Consider the following 13,782-nt stretch of genomic DNA (forward strand, 5'->3'; position numbering starts at 1 on the left):
CAATGAGTACGGGAAATTTGAAGATGAAGATGATGATGGAGATGGAGATGACCTGGGACTAGATGCTGAAGAAGGGAAACCGTTTTTTGGTGGTATTCATGGACAGTTAAATAATCCTTGGATAGACCAACTGAAAGTAGGTAAATGCTTTGCATGCAAAGATGACGTCATAACTGAGGTGCGTTTGACCGCTGTTATGTTAAAATTCTCTTTCAAAATTAAGAAGTCCACAAAGTCTCGGTTGGTGGCAATATGCTTTGTGCCAGGATGCACATGGAGGTAAGGCCAAGGTACACATCTTCTGCACCTAATCCCCCTCCTATCATCAATAAGATCTTCAAAGATACAAAAACTGTTTTGCAGTTAACCAAGCCACGAGATTATCGTAGAGCGCTTCTTTCTTCTGTTGATGATTTTGCAGGACATAAGAGAAGCAAATTCATCCCTACATCCCGCCCTGGTCCAACTCCTCATATCCTTGGTAGACCTCATTCTTCTACTGCTTATAGACCACCTTGGATGAAGAGGACATTTTCTCGGAGGTATTCACTGCCATGTTCTGATCCACCGGACGCCTGAGCTTCAACACAGTCAAGCTACTGACTGAAAACAAGCTCTTAGTGGGACGCAACCCACTTCTAGGTTTTTCTTTTCCTTTTGAGTCATTTTTCTTTTTGCATTGAGTCAGTTTTTGTTTGAATTTTGTATGAAATTATGAACTATCTATCTACCATATTGCTTTTAACTTGTGTTTGAGTGTTTCTTAACAGAATAGTCATCTAAGAATTGATCCAACAACACATCAACACAACTAACTGCAACTAACAAGGAGTTTCGGCCACGAATTCACCATTCGCCGAGGGTGTCGATCGACACTGCAATGGTGTCGGTCGACACCGATGGGTAACCCGAGAATCAATTCATCGTTTCATTACAATTTTCAATACATTTTTGTTTCTTTTTGCTTTCCTCTTATTTGAAAACACTGGGGACAGTGTTGTTTAATTCTGGGGGAGGTTGTCTACTAACTACGTTTTTGTTTCTGAGTTTCAGTTGTGTGAGTCACAACCATAAAGTTTGAGTCAAAATTTTTCTTTTTGTCTTGATTAATGATTTCTCTTATTTGGCTAACACTCTAATGATTATTTGTTAATGCTTGATATCAGAACTGAAGCTTAGAAAGACTATGAGCCTTATCAACAATCCTGAAAGCCCTTATTCAATGGATATCTGATTAATCTAACGTTGTCTCAACTTTTATCAGGATTTTAACCGGACTTAATCTCTTGCTTTGGGGTTTGAGATTAGTGGACTAGACTTCTTCTTCAGGCCATACAAGACAGTGCAATTTTTCAAAGTATGTCTCCCCTCTCTCTTCCCTTCAGTACTTCAAAAAAAAAAGAGATCAGAAAAAAAAAAAAAAAAAAAAAAAAAAAAAGAGGAAAAAAAAAGATGAGATGATTTTGATCAGTTTAGAGAGGTAGGTAAATTAACTGTGACATCATTATTCTACTCTTGAGTCAAATGATCACATAAAGCTTGGAAGCGAGGGGTAGGTAAATTACCGATGACCCCGGTATTTGCTTACACCTTTGTTTTTTAAAAAAAACAGAAAAGAAAAAAAAAATTGGGAGAAATCAACTCCTTTGAAGTGAGAAAAGGAAGAGGAAAGGAGATGTATGAAGAATGTCTTGGCTTGAAGAGAGTCCATATGCCACTGATCGATACACCAAGGTAAGAACTCACCTGTACTTGCTTTAGTTTATGTAATGAGATGACAATGGAGATTTCAGAGATTCCAAAGGATTGTGGGATTTGAGTAAGGAATGTTGATGCTTATCATGGTTAAGTATAAGAAGTAAGTTCTTGAGTCAGGTAAATGAATAGTGCGAATAAGAATCATCATGCAATTGAGTGAGTTCCCTGTTTTCAAACCTCTTTCACATCTCTAAGCTTATGTTTTGCTTGAGGGCAAGCAAAGGCTAAGTCTGGGGGAGTTGATATATCATGGTTTTTGTGGTTTTTAACCATGATATAAGGAGTGTTTTAGAGTCTTTTGATTTGTTTTCTAGGATGTTTTTGAGTCTTTGCAGGTTTTCTAGGACTTTGGCACAGAAGGAGCAAAGTGGAGCAATTTGAATCATTTTGGAGCATAAATCTCGAAGAATGAATTTGGACTCGGATCAAAACAAGTGCATCGATCGACACCACTTAGGAGCATCGGTCAACACCCTCTTCAGCCGATGAAGAATCACAAATTTGGAAGTTTTAAAAAGTTGCCCAAAGTTTTCCATATTTGCAACACAAGTCCCTGACGTGTTTTAGGACATATAAATAGTATTTTTAGGTTTTACAAACCCTTAAGTTTTATTCTAGCAAGTTTTATTTTTTGCAACCCTGTGAGATTTTTGAGAGCTTTGGAGAGAGAGAGATCTGCTTTGAGAGAAGAATTCTTGAACTCCCTTTTCCTCTTTTAATTTCAATTGCTTATTATTCAGAATTATGTCTTGTTCTTCATTAAACATGTTTGAGTAGTTCGCTTGTTAGGTTCAGGGTTTTTCACAGGGATTTTATGATTTATTAGATCTGTTTATTTAGGATTCATTATCTTTCTAGATCTTCATCATAGGTTGTTCTTCATATTAATTCTTGATTGATCACCTATAATTAATATCTTAGGAAAATAAATTGATATGAGAATAAAATTGATTTTCCTGATTAAAACCTTTGATTTGCAAAATTATTTTTTGCAAAGAGATTTGATTTAGTAATTTTGTGAACTTATCTAAACCTGTTTTTAAAGCTGATTTTTAACTTAGAATTTTGCAAAGAGATTTGGACTTTCTGGTTTTAAATTTATATAATATTAGCAGTGATAACTGATTTATTTTACAATTGTGTTTAGAGTTCTAGATCTGATTTTTAATTGCTTGAATCCTAATTTATTGATTGATTTAATATTTCATAATTTCCTGAGAAATTCCCTAGGCCTAACTTTTTGATCCTTGAATTTACAACAGCTTTTATTTATTATTTTGCATTGTTTATTTAATTCAAATTAATTTGTTTAGCTTAATTCATAAAACTCTATAATCTATTGTGTAATCTAGAGTCCTTGTGGAATTCGACCCATAAGTATTACAGTGACCTCTTAATTTGAGAGAGTAGCTCTAGGGTAGATTTGAGCATATCAACGTGCATACATGTTCTATTGTGGGCCGCGTAGCTAACCGTAAGCGTTGCACCTCAAAATATATTGAGAGGCTTTTCATCGACCGGGTAGGAATAGTAGATGGTGTTGTCCCACAACATATCGAAGATTCAATGAGGACAATGTTCGGCATGACTTTGGATTACACCACTTCATACAGGGCTTTACAATATGCGCAAGAATATGTGAGAGGAAGCGCCGAATCCGGATATGAGAATTTGCCTTATTGTCTTCGGAAAATAGAGCAGTAAAACCCGGGAAGTGTCGTTGACCTTGTTGTTGATGACGAGCATAGGTTTAAGTACCTATTCTTTCGATGCTTCAATCCGTGGTTTCAATTACGTGAGGTGAGTTATTGTGGTTGATGGGACCCATCTCACTGGTAAGTTTGAAGATGTATTGTTAGTCACTTGCGCACAGGATGGCAACTTTCAGATATTTCCGTTGGCTTTTGGAATTGTCGACTCGGAGTGTGATGCTTCATGGGATTGGTTTTTCACCAATTTAAGTTAGTGTATCTCGGATGAATATCCTTTGGTAGTAGTTTCGGATAGGCACAGTTCAATAGCTAAAGCATGTCGCAATGTTATCTCATGGGCAACAAGAGGGATATGTTATTACCATCTTCAACAAAACATAATTTCTAATTTCAATGGGAAGCAACTGATGTACTTGGTGAAAGGGGCAGCATATGCGCATACGCATGATGATTACAACCGCTACATGGCTTCGCTCACTAACGTAAATCCGGCTCTTGCAGCATACTTGAATGAGGCAGATCCAGCTTTATGGTCTCGAATTTACTGTCCAAGAGATAGATACAACATCAAGACTAGCGACATTGCGGAATCTATCAACTCAATGCTAAAGAAAGCCAAAGGTTATCCCATCACATATCTCATTGAGTTTATTACGAAAAAGTTAGGTAGGTGGTATTGGAAAAGACGAGAGGATGCACTAAGTCTGACAACCACTTTTAGCCGGGGTATTGAGTTGTTATTGGCCGTAAGGGAGCATTATGCAGATATGATGACGGTCAAACGTATTGATGGTTGGTGTTTCCACGTTCGTGGTGGGCAACGTGACTGTTTAGTTGACTTAGAAGCAAAATCTTGTTCATGCGGGATGTTTGGTGTTGAGAAAATATCATGTTCACATGCAATTAAGGCTGCCAAGTCAGCTAGATGGAATATGTCTACCGTGGTCGACGGTTACTATAGAAAAGATTATGTATATGCGTCGTACGCGGCTAACATCATGCCCAATGTCGAGCACGTTCCGATTGGGCCATATATCTGATGTATACCTCCAATACTGAAGTGGAAGCCTGATAGGCAAAAGAAGTCTCGTTGGCTTACATGGCTAGAACTGTCACGTAAAAAGGGGACCAAGCCGAGGAAGACACAAAAGTCATATGCTTGTCCAAAATGCAGGCAGCCTGGACATACTAGACCTAATTGTGTGAGTAACATTCACTTGATTGTTTTTAATTTTTTGTGGCTGATATCGTTGGTTATACTAATAGTATTTGTTCAGGTTGCTGAAGACGGAGAGTAGAAGTTACCTTCATCGTGAAGTCAACTGGAATTTCCGTAGCATTAATTTGTCTTTGTAATATTATTGGATATATTCCACGTGTTCAAGTCGACATTATCTATTTTCTCCTAAGGGAATTTCATTTCTTCTCTTCTTCATCAAATAGCATCAGATAGAGAATGATGAGTCAGATTTCGGGGTCAGATTCTGATACAAATTCGCATATACAAATTCCTGGACCAATCTGTAATTACTGTGGTAGATCAACGGTACTTGTGAAATCATGGAAAGATGCAAATCCGGGATGTGTATGAAGTAGGTGATAATAGAAGTCTCCAAGTTAACTTCAATCTGAAGTCTACTAAACTTTCCATGTCCGCTACTTGTATCTTTTTCTTTTGTTATTAGTTTTTTTTTTTAAGTTCCGGTATGCTCTAAATCCATTGTATTGTTCCATATATACACATCTGTACATTCATTGTACCCTTTCGATATCTCTACATTCATTGTACCCTTTCGATATCTCTACATTCATTGTATCCTAGCCTTCTCTTCATCTTCTTCTTCGATCATTGCACCTATAAATATCCTCTCAATCTCCACTCAATCTATTGCATCTTTTTCTTCGATCACAAGAGAATAAGTTGGTTACTACGATTGTTTTCATTTTGATTCTTGAGCTATGGCCGGAGAGAGTTCAAGTAAACGAACGCGAAGCAATTCCGATTTCGAGTGGGAAGAGGAAGCAATAGAGGCCATGAAAGAAACGTTTGAGAGGACGAGAGCCATGGTTGAGATGGAGACATCGGATCGCTTCAAAGCAATTCTTCATATGATGAAAGATCATATGAAGAAGAAGGAAAAGGCTGCCGCCCTCGTGCATCAAGTGGAACTAATCGACGCTCAACTATCCCGACTGAATCAAATATTGGTGAAATTCTGATTTAAACTGCAAATTCCGATTTAGAAGTTACATGATCATTGATGAAAACAAATAATACTAAAGTCGCAACATATGTTTAAAAGTCTCAAATAAAACAAACAAAGACAACACAATTAAAGAAGGCTACTTCACATAATGAGTTCTACTTGATACACTTGTTATGTTGTCTACGAAGTTGACAACTCCTCGAAGTCTATTTTTTCTTCGCCTTGTACCTGGTATTGTGTTTGTGAGGGTTCGTAATAGGAATTTGCAAGTGTTCAGAACTAACCATGTCCGTTTTTTGAGTGATAGGCTCTTCATTCTTCCCATTAGCTTAATGAGCCTTCTGTTCCTTTGGTTTGGTATCAACATCTGACTTACCAGTTACAACTTCCTTCATTTTGGTAAGATCCGAAGCCAGGCTTTCAATCTTCTCATTCAGCATGTCAAACCTCAAATCGCAACTGCTAAATCCGTCCTTAATCTCTTGAAGCAGAGCCGCTCCCCATATGTCGAGCTCATCTATAATAGAATCCAAGATATTGAAGTCCATGGCAGTTGAAGTACCTGGACAGTGCCTATTACCACTTGGTTCATCAAATGTACCGGCTCTCTTCTTCTCACCCTTTTCCTCCACCTTCACCTTCGCATTGTTGGTTTCATAAATATCATCCGTCTCCCACAATATCCATTCAATGCTTTCAAAATGTTATCAATTTTGTCATATGCTTCATCCTCTTCCCAAACAGGGCTAATCATGCCACCAATGGCCTTTAATTGATTGAAACGAGTCTACAATTGATATAAATCAGTATAGTTGTTCGAAGTGTTGCTAATAGACAAATCTAAGATAGTAGATAGACTGATATGCGTACCTGTCTTAGAATGCCCTCTTTGACATATTTTCTACCGCAGGAACCGCAGTAAGCAAACAACGGTGGAGTTGGTTTATTAGGCAAGGGATCACCAAATTCCTTACCAAAGTTCGGCATAGATTCGTATACCCAAATCTGCAGAGGTTCAACAAATCCGTCTATGGTGTAACTCTTGTTAATGTCCTTCTCCTTCACAGAATGGATGAGGTTCTTGAAAGCAACTCTTCCCCATGGATAATCAAGAAATTCATCTAAATGCATGACTAGCCTAGCCATATTTAGACGGGTGGGCATTGAGGGTTTTCTAGCTTCTATAAACCCAGCATAGATGGCTAAATAACCCAACCTAATACGATCTACTCTATCCCAGTTGTAAGCGTTCTTACATGCTGCGATGAGTTGCTCAATACTCGGACCGATGTCTAAACTGACTCCAAGCTTCTCCCAAAACTCTTCCATCTCGTCTGTCACATCAACCTATGGTTGCTCCAAGGACTCGACATCTTCACAGTTAAGTCCAGTGATGGCCTCAAACTCATTCAAAGAAAATCTTATTGGGTTAGACCCAACCAGACTCCATATCTCATACTTTTTGTTGTAGACTAGCTGAAAGCTGAGCATATAGTGAACCAGTCTAGAAGCCCATTCGAATTGGAGATGGTTGAACTGTAAGAAGACACCCAGTCGAGAGTTACAAATCTCATCCCATTCATCCGGTTGGAGAGCTTCGTGCAGTTCATCAAACAGCTTTGTATCGTTGATGTAATAGCCGATACTTTTGCACGGGAACGGCTCCTCACCCTTCGTGAAAAACCTCCGAGGAAATTTTAGATTGTTCGCCTCCTCCATTATGAAAAATAAGATTAGGTTTGGCGGGGAATTAGAACACGAGAGATTGAGATAGAAGAAGACAAATACGATTAGTCTACAATAGAATTGAAAAAGAAGTCTAAAATCGAATTGAAAAAGAAGTCAACCTTCAGTTTGATCGAATATGAAATGGCGGCGAAGACGTTGTGGAGAAGATGAAGCGGTAGGGTTGAAGAATATAGAGTTTGGCGAGATCTGGTACAAAAACGTTAAGCGAAGTAAGCAAAAATGCAATCCGAAAGATAGAGATTTAAGTTTAACATAAAAAGAAATGCGAAAATCAACCGTTAGTGATAAGAAAATAGATAAGCAGAAGAGGAAAGTTGACAAGAAAATGAGCAAGACGGAGTTAGAGATAACAATTATTGTTATCTCGGTTTTTAAGTTGTATAAAATTATAATAATTATAATAATCCCGGTTTTATAAAACCAAATCCGTTTTATTCAAAACAGTACCGGAAAATTATAAAGAACCCGATTAAAACCGGATCCCGCTTATCGGTAAACCTATTCCCGCTTATCGATAAATTAAACATATATCTATATATATATATATTACCGCCAACTAACGTCAAATCAATTTATACCTTGTAATGATGATGTTGACGACTTCTCTGGCAGACTTCTCCACGGGCCACTGAACCGTCTGCAAATCTATCAAATCAAATTAATATTTGTACTGTTTATGCTGAAGACTTATCAAGAAGACTTATTCCTGGGAAACTGAAACGTACTTTAAACTGCAAATCTATATAATCAACCAGATTAATACATCGTTAACTTCGATGAACGAGTTTCTATGTAACATGTTCACTTTATAAGCGTGAAGTGAAGTTGAATATAAACTAATTACCCAACCTTGATAGAATTCTACAATTATAAGTTAAATAAAATGAAGTGATATAGAGAAAGTTTCTATTATTACCCAACCGTGAACAGTTCCTCATGGTTGTGATGATTTATATTGACCGTTCCAATGAAACTGAAAGACATTCAATCACCAATTCTCTGTCGTGAAGATGAACTACGTACTATTTTTTAAGAGAAAAGAAATGATTTACTGATAACTTTTTTGGTTGCAGTTTTAAAATAATCACAAGGCCAGGGTTTGGGTTATATATACGAGACGAAGCAGTTGCAATGAACAGTTACATATAATTAAATAATAACGCAAACCGTCGCGTCATAAATCATTAACGAGCAGACTTCATTGCCTGACTTCTTTACACAGATTAAGAAGTAGACTTCATAATCTTAATTTTTCGACAATATCTAAATGATAGAAGTCTACTGTAAAAGTCAACTATTGAAGTCAACGAAGTCATCCAAATATTACAGAAACTAAAGCAAGTTCACAGATTATAGACATAAATACGCCATTCAAACAAACAAACACGATAAAGAAAGGTTCACAGATTTTATAACTTAATTGAAAGATCTACGAAACCAAAGAGATTAATACAACAATAAGGATTATCCCGACGATTAAGACATTCTCGACCACCCCGCGTACACTACGAACTGACAGACGTAATTCCTTCATCTGAGCTTTCATCTTGTCTAGCTCCTTCTGGACCCATAGCATTTCCTCATTTTCCTGGATGGCTGTAATAGAATCCCTTTGGTCAGCAAGTCCACCTCTCATTGTTTGAAGTTCTTGCATAATAGTCTCATCCCACCATAGAAATAAATATACCATAAGAATATTATCTATACTCAAAAAATAATTATACCAAACAAATAAACCACCAGACAATCGAACAACCTCATGGTTATTGCATCCAAAGAAAATCCTTCCAGGATTGTCGGCTGTGGTGGAACATTTCATAACTGTTTCCCTTCCGCAGAAACATTTGTCAGGAATTTCAACTGTCAGGCCAAGAAAGTTTACTTCGGGTGGACCTTCACTCCATACTTGCAAAGAACTAGAAGATGGCTGAGTGTAGCTGTGTAACCCCATATCTATGTGCAAAATGAACAAAAAACGATGAGAATTTCGAACAAAATTAGCTAAAGCGTTACAAAAGCAAATCGCTGACGATAAATAAAGAAATACTTATCTGAGATGTCCTTGAGCTTCGAAGACGAGAAATAATGAGAATACAATCTGAATTTCCGAGAACAACAATATCGGAATTTTTGAGAGAGAAAGTTTGGAGAGAGAGAGATCACATAAAAACTAGGGTTGACTTACAGAAAGAAGTATATATATCGTTAAATTATCCGGTTAGGTTAAAATCAAGGAATCAGTACGCATTCGGTTAGGTTCAGCTATTGGTTTGGTTAAATTATCGGTATTAATATAATATTAATAATTGATGGCATAACAAAGTCAACCACAAATAGTCCACATAGATGTCTACTTAAGCAAACCCTAAATCAAATAATTATAACCTAATCAGCCTTTCCTCCCTTAATTTGACTCGTTCATAGGTAAATTTATTTTATTTCAATGCAGGAAGTCTATGTGGTTAATATTTGGTCAATAGATTTATCAAATTATTTTTTATAATTTTTTTAATTAAATTTAAACTATAGTTAATGAGTAGACGTCTTTTTATGTCTTCTTGTTAACGTCAATTCGTAATCCACCTTAAAGAAATCTATTGCAGACTTCCTCCGGGTTACATCTGTCATTTCGGCTTGTATTTTTTGTTTGGTCGTAAATGAGTCAACTGTAATTTCAGTATCCTTAGTAGTTATGTTTCTCAAATATCGAATATGGGGTCTACTATTGCATTTAAGGCCAAATAAAGGTATACAAAATGTAATTGTCCCGTGAATGAAAGGGGTAAATCCAAGTATGATCCGGTTATTAAATCAGTAAAATTTTAATTTTATACGCCCTGCATTTTCTAAAGAATGGTTTAAAATCAAACGTCTAAATAAATCAGTCATTCTATATATTTAAAATAACTTTGAAAAAAAATCTTTAGAAAATGACAAAAATACCATGGTTATGGAATAGAGGATAGAAAATTGGTAAAAAATGTTATGAAAAAAATAATTATAATACATGAAAAATCATCATTGTAATATCAAAGTGTAGGTTTTTACTACTCGTATTTCTTTTTTACCTTTTTTTTTGAAAATTAATTACTATTCATATTTCATTCGAATCTTTATGAATACTATAATTCATCTCATTTTCAGTATTTTTCTCTCGTTTGTTTATCACTTATAATTGAGATTGTGAAATAGATTCATTTGTTTCTCAATGTCTATTAATATTCTGTGTTTGTATAAGCAAATAAACTGTATATATTTCAAAAAGGATTCTCAGTTTCTCGTATCTATGGATATATATTATGTAAATTTATAAATTTATATATTTTGATTTAAGTATAATATTATGGTTTATTTTGTCTTTGTGTTATTCCTAGTGTTACACCTTAAAGAAACCTAAAACCACTTCCAGCAGGTTAGTTAGTAATCGTTTCAACAAAATGATAAGTTTGTACCTATACTTTTATGTTGTTTTTCATTAACAGACATTTTATGTCATATTAATTACAAAATGTTTTTGTCACTAATTTATTTTTCGAAATGTGTATTTGGACTTGTTTTTAGTTAATTTTTACAAACAAACAAAAATACAAATTTTAGCTGGATTATGAAACCGTCTATATATAACTAACTCATATACTTAGACCCTTAGATTATATATCTTTTAATATAAGTAAATCTTTCAAAGCATATTTTGATATGACAAATCTAAAATTTTTATGCTTAAAATTCTGGTTGGTTCGATTAAATTTCAAACATTTTACATATAATTAAAATAGTATTTTCTATTTTTTAGCCAAAAAAACTACCATTGACTAAATGAGAAGATCAATTTACATGGCTTATAATTCTGTCTAAAAGACTAAAACTATCAAAATATACATAGCTAGTCTGCAAGACGTTCTGAAAGATCAGAATAGCTTACACCAGGATTGCCTTGGTCTTTTGCTAGGAGCAAAATCTGTCTTTTAGAATAGTTAGAAAATCATCAGCTAGTAATCAATTAGTTACGAAAACGGAAATTGGAAAATATGTAACGTAGTCAGGAATAACTATAGAAGTTGATTGATTAGTCAGGAATAACGTAGTCAGGAATAACTATAAAAGTTCAAATTTATGCCTATAACACTTTTACTACCCTGAAATAAACACACATATACTAAAGTACAGACGGTCAGTTATCAAATGTATAGAATTTGTATTGAGAGTAAAGGATTTGAAGAATAAATGACAATACTTACTGTTTGATCAGTGAGTACTTCATAGATTTCCATAGGATCAACCAAAAATTGACGTTTCCCAGGCTCAAAGATTGATTGGTTACGAACAATTTCTCTACCCAATTGAACTAGTACATTATGCATCGGTGAAAAAGTGTCCTCGGATATGAGAGATTTCTGAACTATGACCCGAAGTCCTTGTTTCACATTCGAGAATCTGTGACGAAGAGTATCTTCAAAGGTATGATCGATGCCTTCACCGATGAAAAAGCAGGCTATATGGAGAAATAAATCTTTGTCTTCGACATTTAAGGAATCATAACTAAATTTTAATGTTCTCCCAATTTCTCCGTCAAGGCAAACCCTTAACCTTGGTAGTTCGGCTTTCCACTCTTGCTTAGACATTCCTAGTAAATGAGAACCCATAACCCTAAGCCCCAAAGGGAGCCTACCAGCAAGGCTTGTCACTTCCCATGCAAGCTTCTCGAAACCATCAACAGGGGAATTCTGACCAAAAGCATGAATGCAGAAGATTTGAACAGCCTCGTCATCTGGTGGAAATCCCACATTATAAATATGTTTGATCTGAATTGCTTTCAAAAGTTTTTGGTCTTGTGTGGTGATGATAATACGAGATCCAGGACCAAGGCATGCCGCTTTGGGCATGGCATGTACTTGTACTAAGTGATCTACCCCATCAAGAACAATAAGCACTTTCCTTCCCATCACAAAGTCTTGTGCAGTTCCTAAATGACGAATCTTGATATCCTCTTGGTTAACTAACTGAGATAGAAATTGTTGCTCTAATTGCAATTTCACATCGTAATCATCAGAACAAATTGGTCTTTCATAACTTGGTTTGAACTTCATGAAAACACACAGCTCAAAACCATCGGAGATTTGACTATGTAGAACTCTAGCAATAACTCTAGCAATGGTGCTCTTACCAATTCCAGAAGGACCTGAAATCCCAACCTTCCTCGTTTCATCTACACAGTCTAGGCAAAGCAATTTTTTCATCTTTTCCATATGAGCTCCCATCCCAATTAAATCTTTAGAACCACTTGATGGTGTGTAACTAATCAACCTTTTCGAAATTTAAGTGACAATTTCTTTAATCATGGCAGCTTCATTATCCCTACAAAAAAAACAGAGAAATAATAAGTCCTCTAAATTAAAAGTGAAGTTTTACGTATGGATTCAAAAGTTGTAAACTAAATGTAGCTTGATGAGTTGAAAGAATATGAACATAATTAATGAAATTTAAAAGGACGAACCAGTTGTTTGAATCATAACCAGCAACTTAGCCACTTCCTCAAAAGCTTGTCTCCATCTCCCAATGTCCTCTTTTGTCATACCCTCACAAGTTTTCTCAAAGACAGATCCAAATTCTCCAGTCAGCTTCTTAACATGGGATGGATCAACTTCATAGAAAATGGCAAATACTGTTAGACCGAACTTTTTCTTACACTTCACAATCTCCACCATTTCCTCAAGATACCACTTTGAAGAAGCATAGTTCCTAGAGAGCAAGACAACTGCGATCTTAGAACCTCTAATGGCCTTAATGAGTTCAGGACCGATGGAATCCCCTCTCCTTATCTCATTATCAATGAAAGGAGTGATTCCTTTTCTTCGAAACTCCTTTTGAATGTGACTGAGAAAGTTTCTGCGAACGTCTTCCCCATAGAAGCTCGGAAAGACATGAAGTATGTGAAGGAGATAGTTAGGGTGCATGGGGTGCCAGCGAGTATTGTGTCTGATAGGGATTCCAAGTTCACATCGGTGTTTTGGAGGGCATTTCTGGCAGAGATGAGCACTAAGGTGCATATGAGTACAACTTATCATCCCCAGACAGATGGACACTCAGAGAGGACGATCCAGACGTTGGAGGATTTACTGAGGATGTGTGTGTTGTATTGGGGTGGCCATTGGGCAGTTCACTTGAGTTTGGTAGAGTTTGCTTATAACAACAGTTACCAGGCGAGTATTAGCATGGATCCTTATAAGGCTTCGTATGGGAGGCCGTGTTGTACACCGTTATGATGGACTCAGGTGGGGGAGGGGAGCATGTACGGGGCAGATTTTGTTCAGGAGACCTCGGAGAAGATTCGGGTTCTCAAGCTGAACAAGAAGGAA

At 36.3% G+C, this 13,782-nt stretch overlaps 1 protein-coding gene and 2 pseudogenes across 1 annotated transcript; 1 reads left to right on the top strand and 2 right to left on the bottom strand.

The window, feature by feature from the left end:
- Positions 1-3,309: 3,309 nt before the first annotated feature.
- On the top strand, positions 3,310-4,768 carry LOC104743874 (uncharacterized; annotated as a pseudogene).
- A 1,238-nt stretch (positions 4,769-6,006) lies between these two features.
- LOC147928608 (uncharacterized) lies at positions 6,007-7,366 on the bottom strand. Its single transcript, XM_087486211.1, has 2 exons — positions 6,548-7,366; positions 6,007-6,348 (listed from the first exon to the last, which is right to left on the bottom strand). Exons 1-2 carry the CDS (start codon positions 7,004-7,006, stop codon positions 6,007-6,009), a joined length of 801 nt encoding a protein of 266 aa, XP_087342337.1. The 5' UTR covers positions 7,007-7,366.
- Positions 7,367-11,511: 4,145 nt separating this feature from the next.
- On the bottom strand, positions 11,512-13,473 carry LOC104743875 (disease resistance protein TAO1 pseudogene; annotated as a pseudogene).
- Positions 13,474-13,782: the final 309 nt, after the last annotated feature.

The sequence above is a fragment of the Camelina sativa genome, chromosome 14, assembly GCF_030686135.1.
Source record: "Camelina sativa cultivar CO46 ecotype springtype chromosome 14, ASM3068613v1".
Classification (NCBI taxonomy): Eukaryota; Viridiplantae; Streptophyta; class Magnoliopsida; order Brassicales; family Brassicaceae; genus Camelina; species Camelina sativa.

Excerpts from the sequence above, each read along its gene's own strand:
- LOC147928608 (XM_087486211.1), bottom strand. The coding sequence starts at position 7,006 with ATGGAAGAGTTTTGGGAGAAGCTTGGAGTCAGTTTAGACATCGGTCCG. Across the intron at positions 6,349-6,547 it reads AAGAGGGCATTCTAAGACAG|ACGGATGATATTTATGAAAC; the intron begins GTACGCATATCA and ends ATATTGTGGGAG.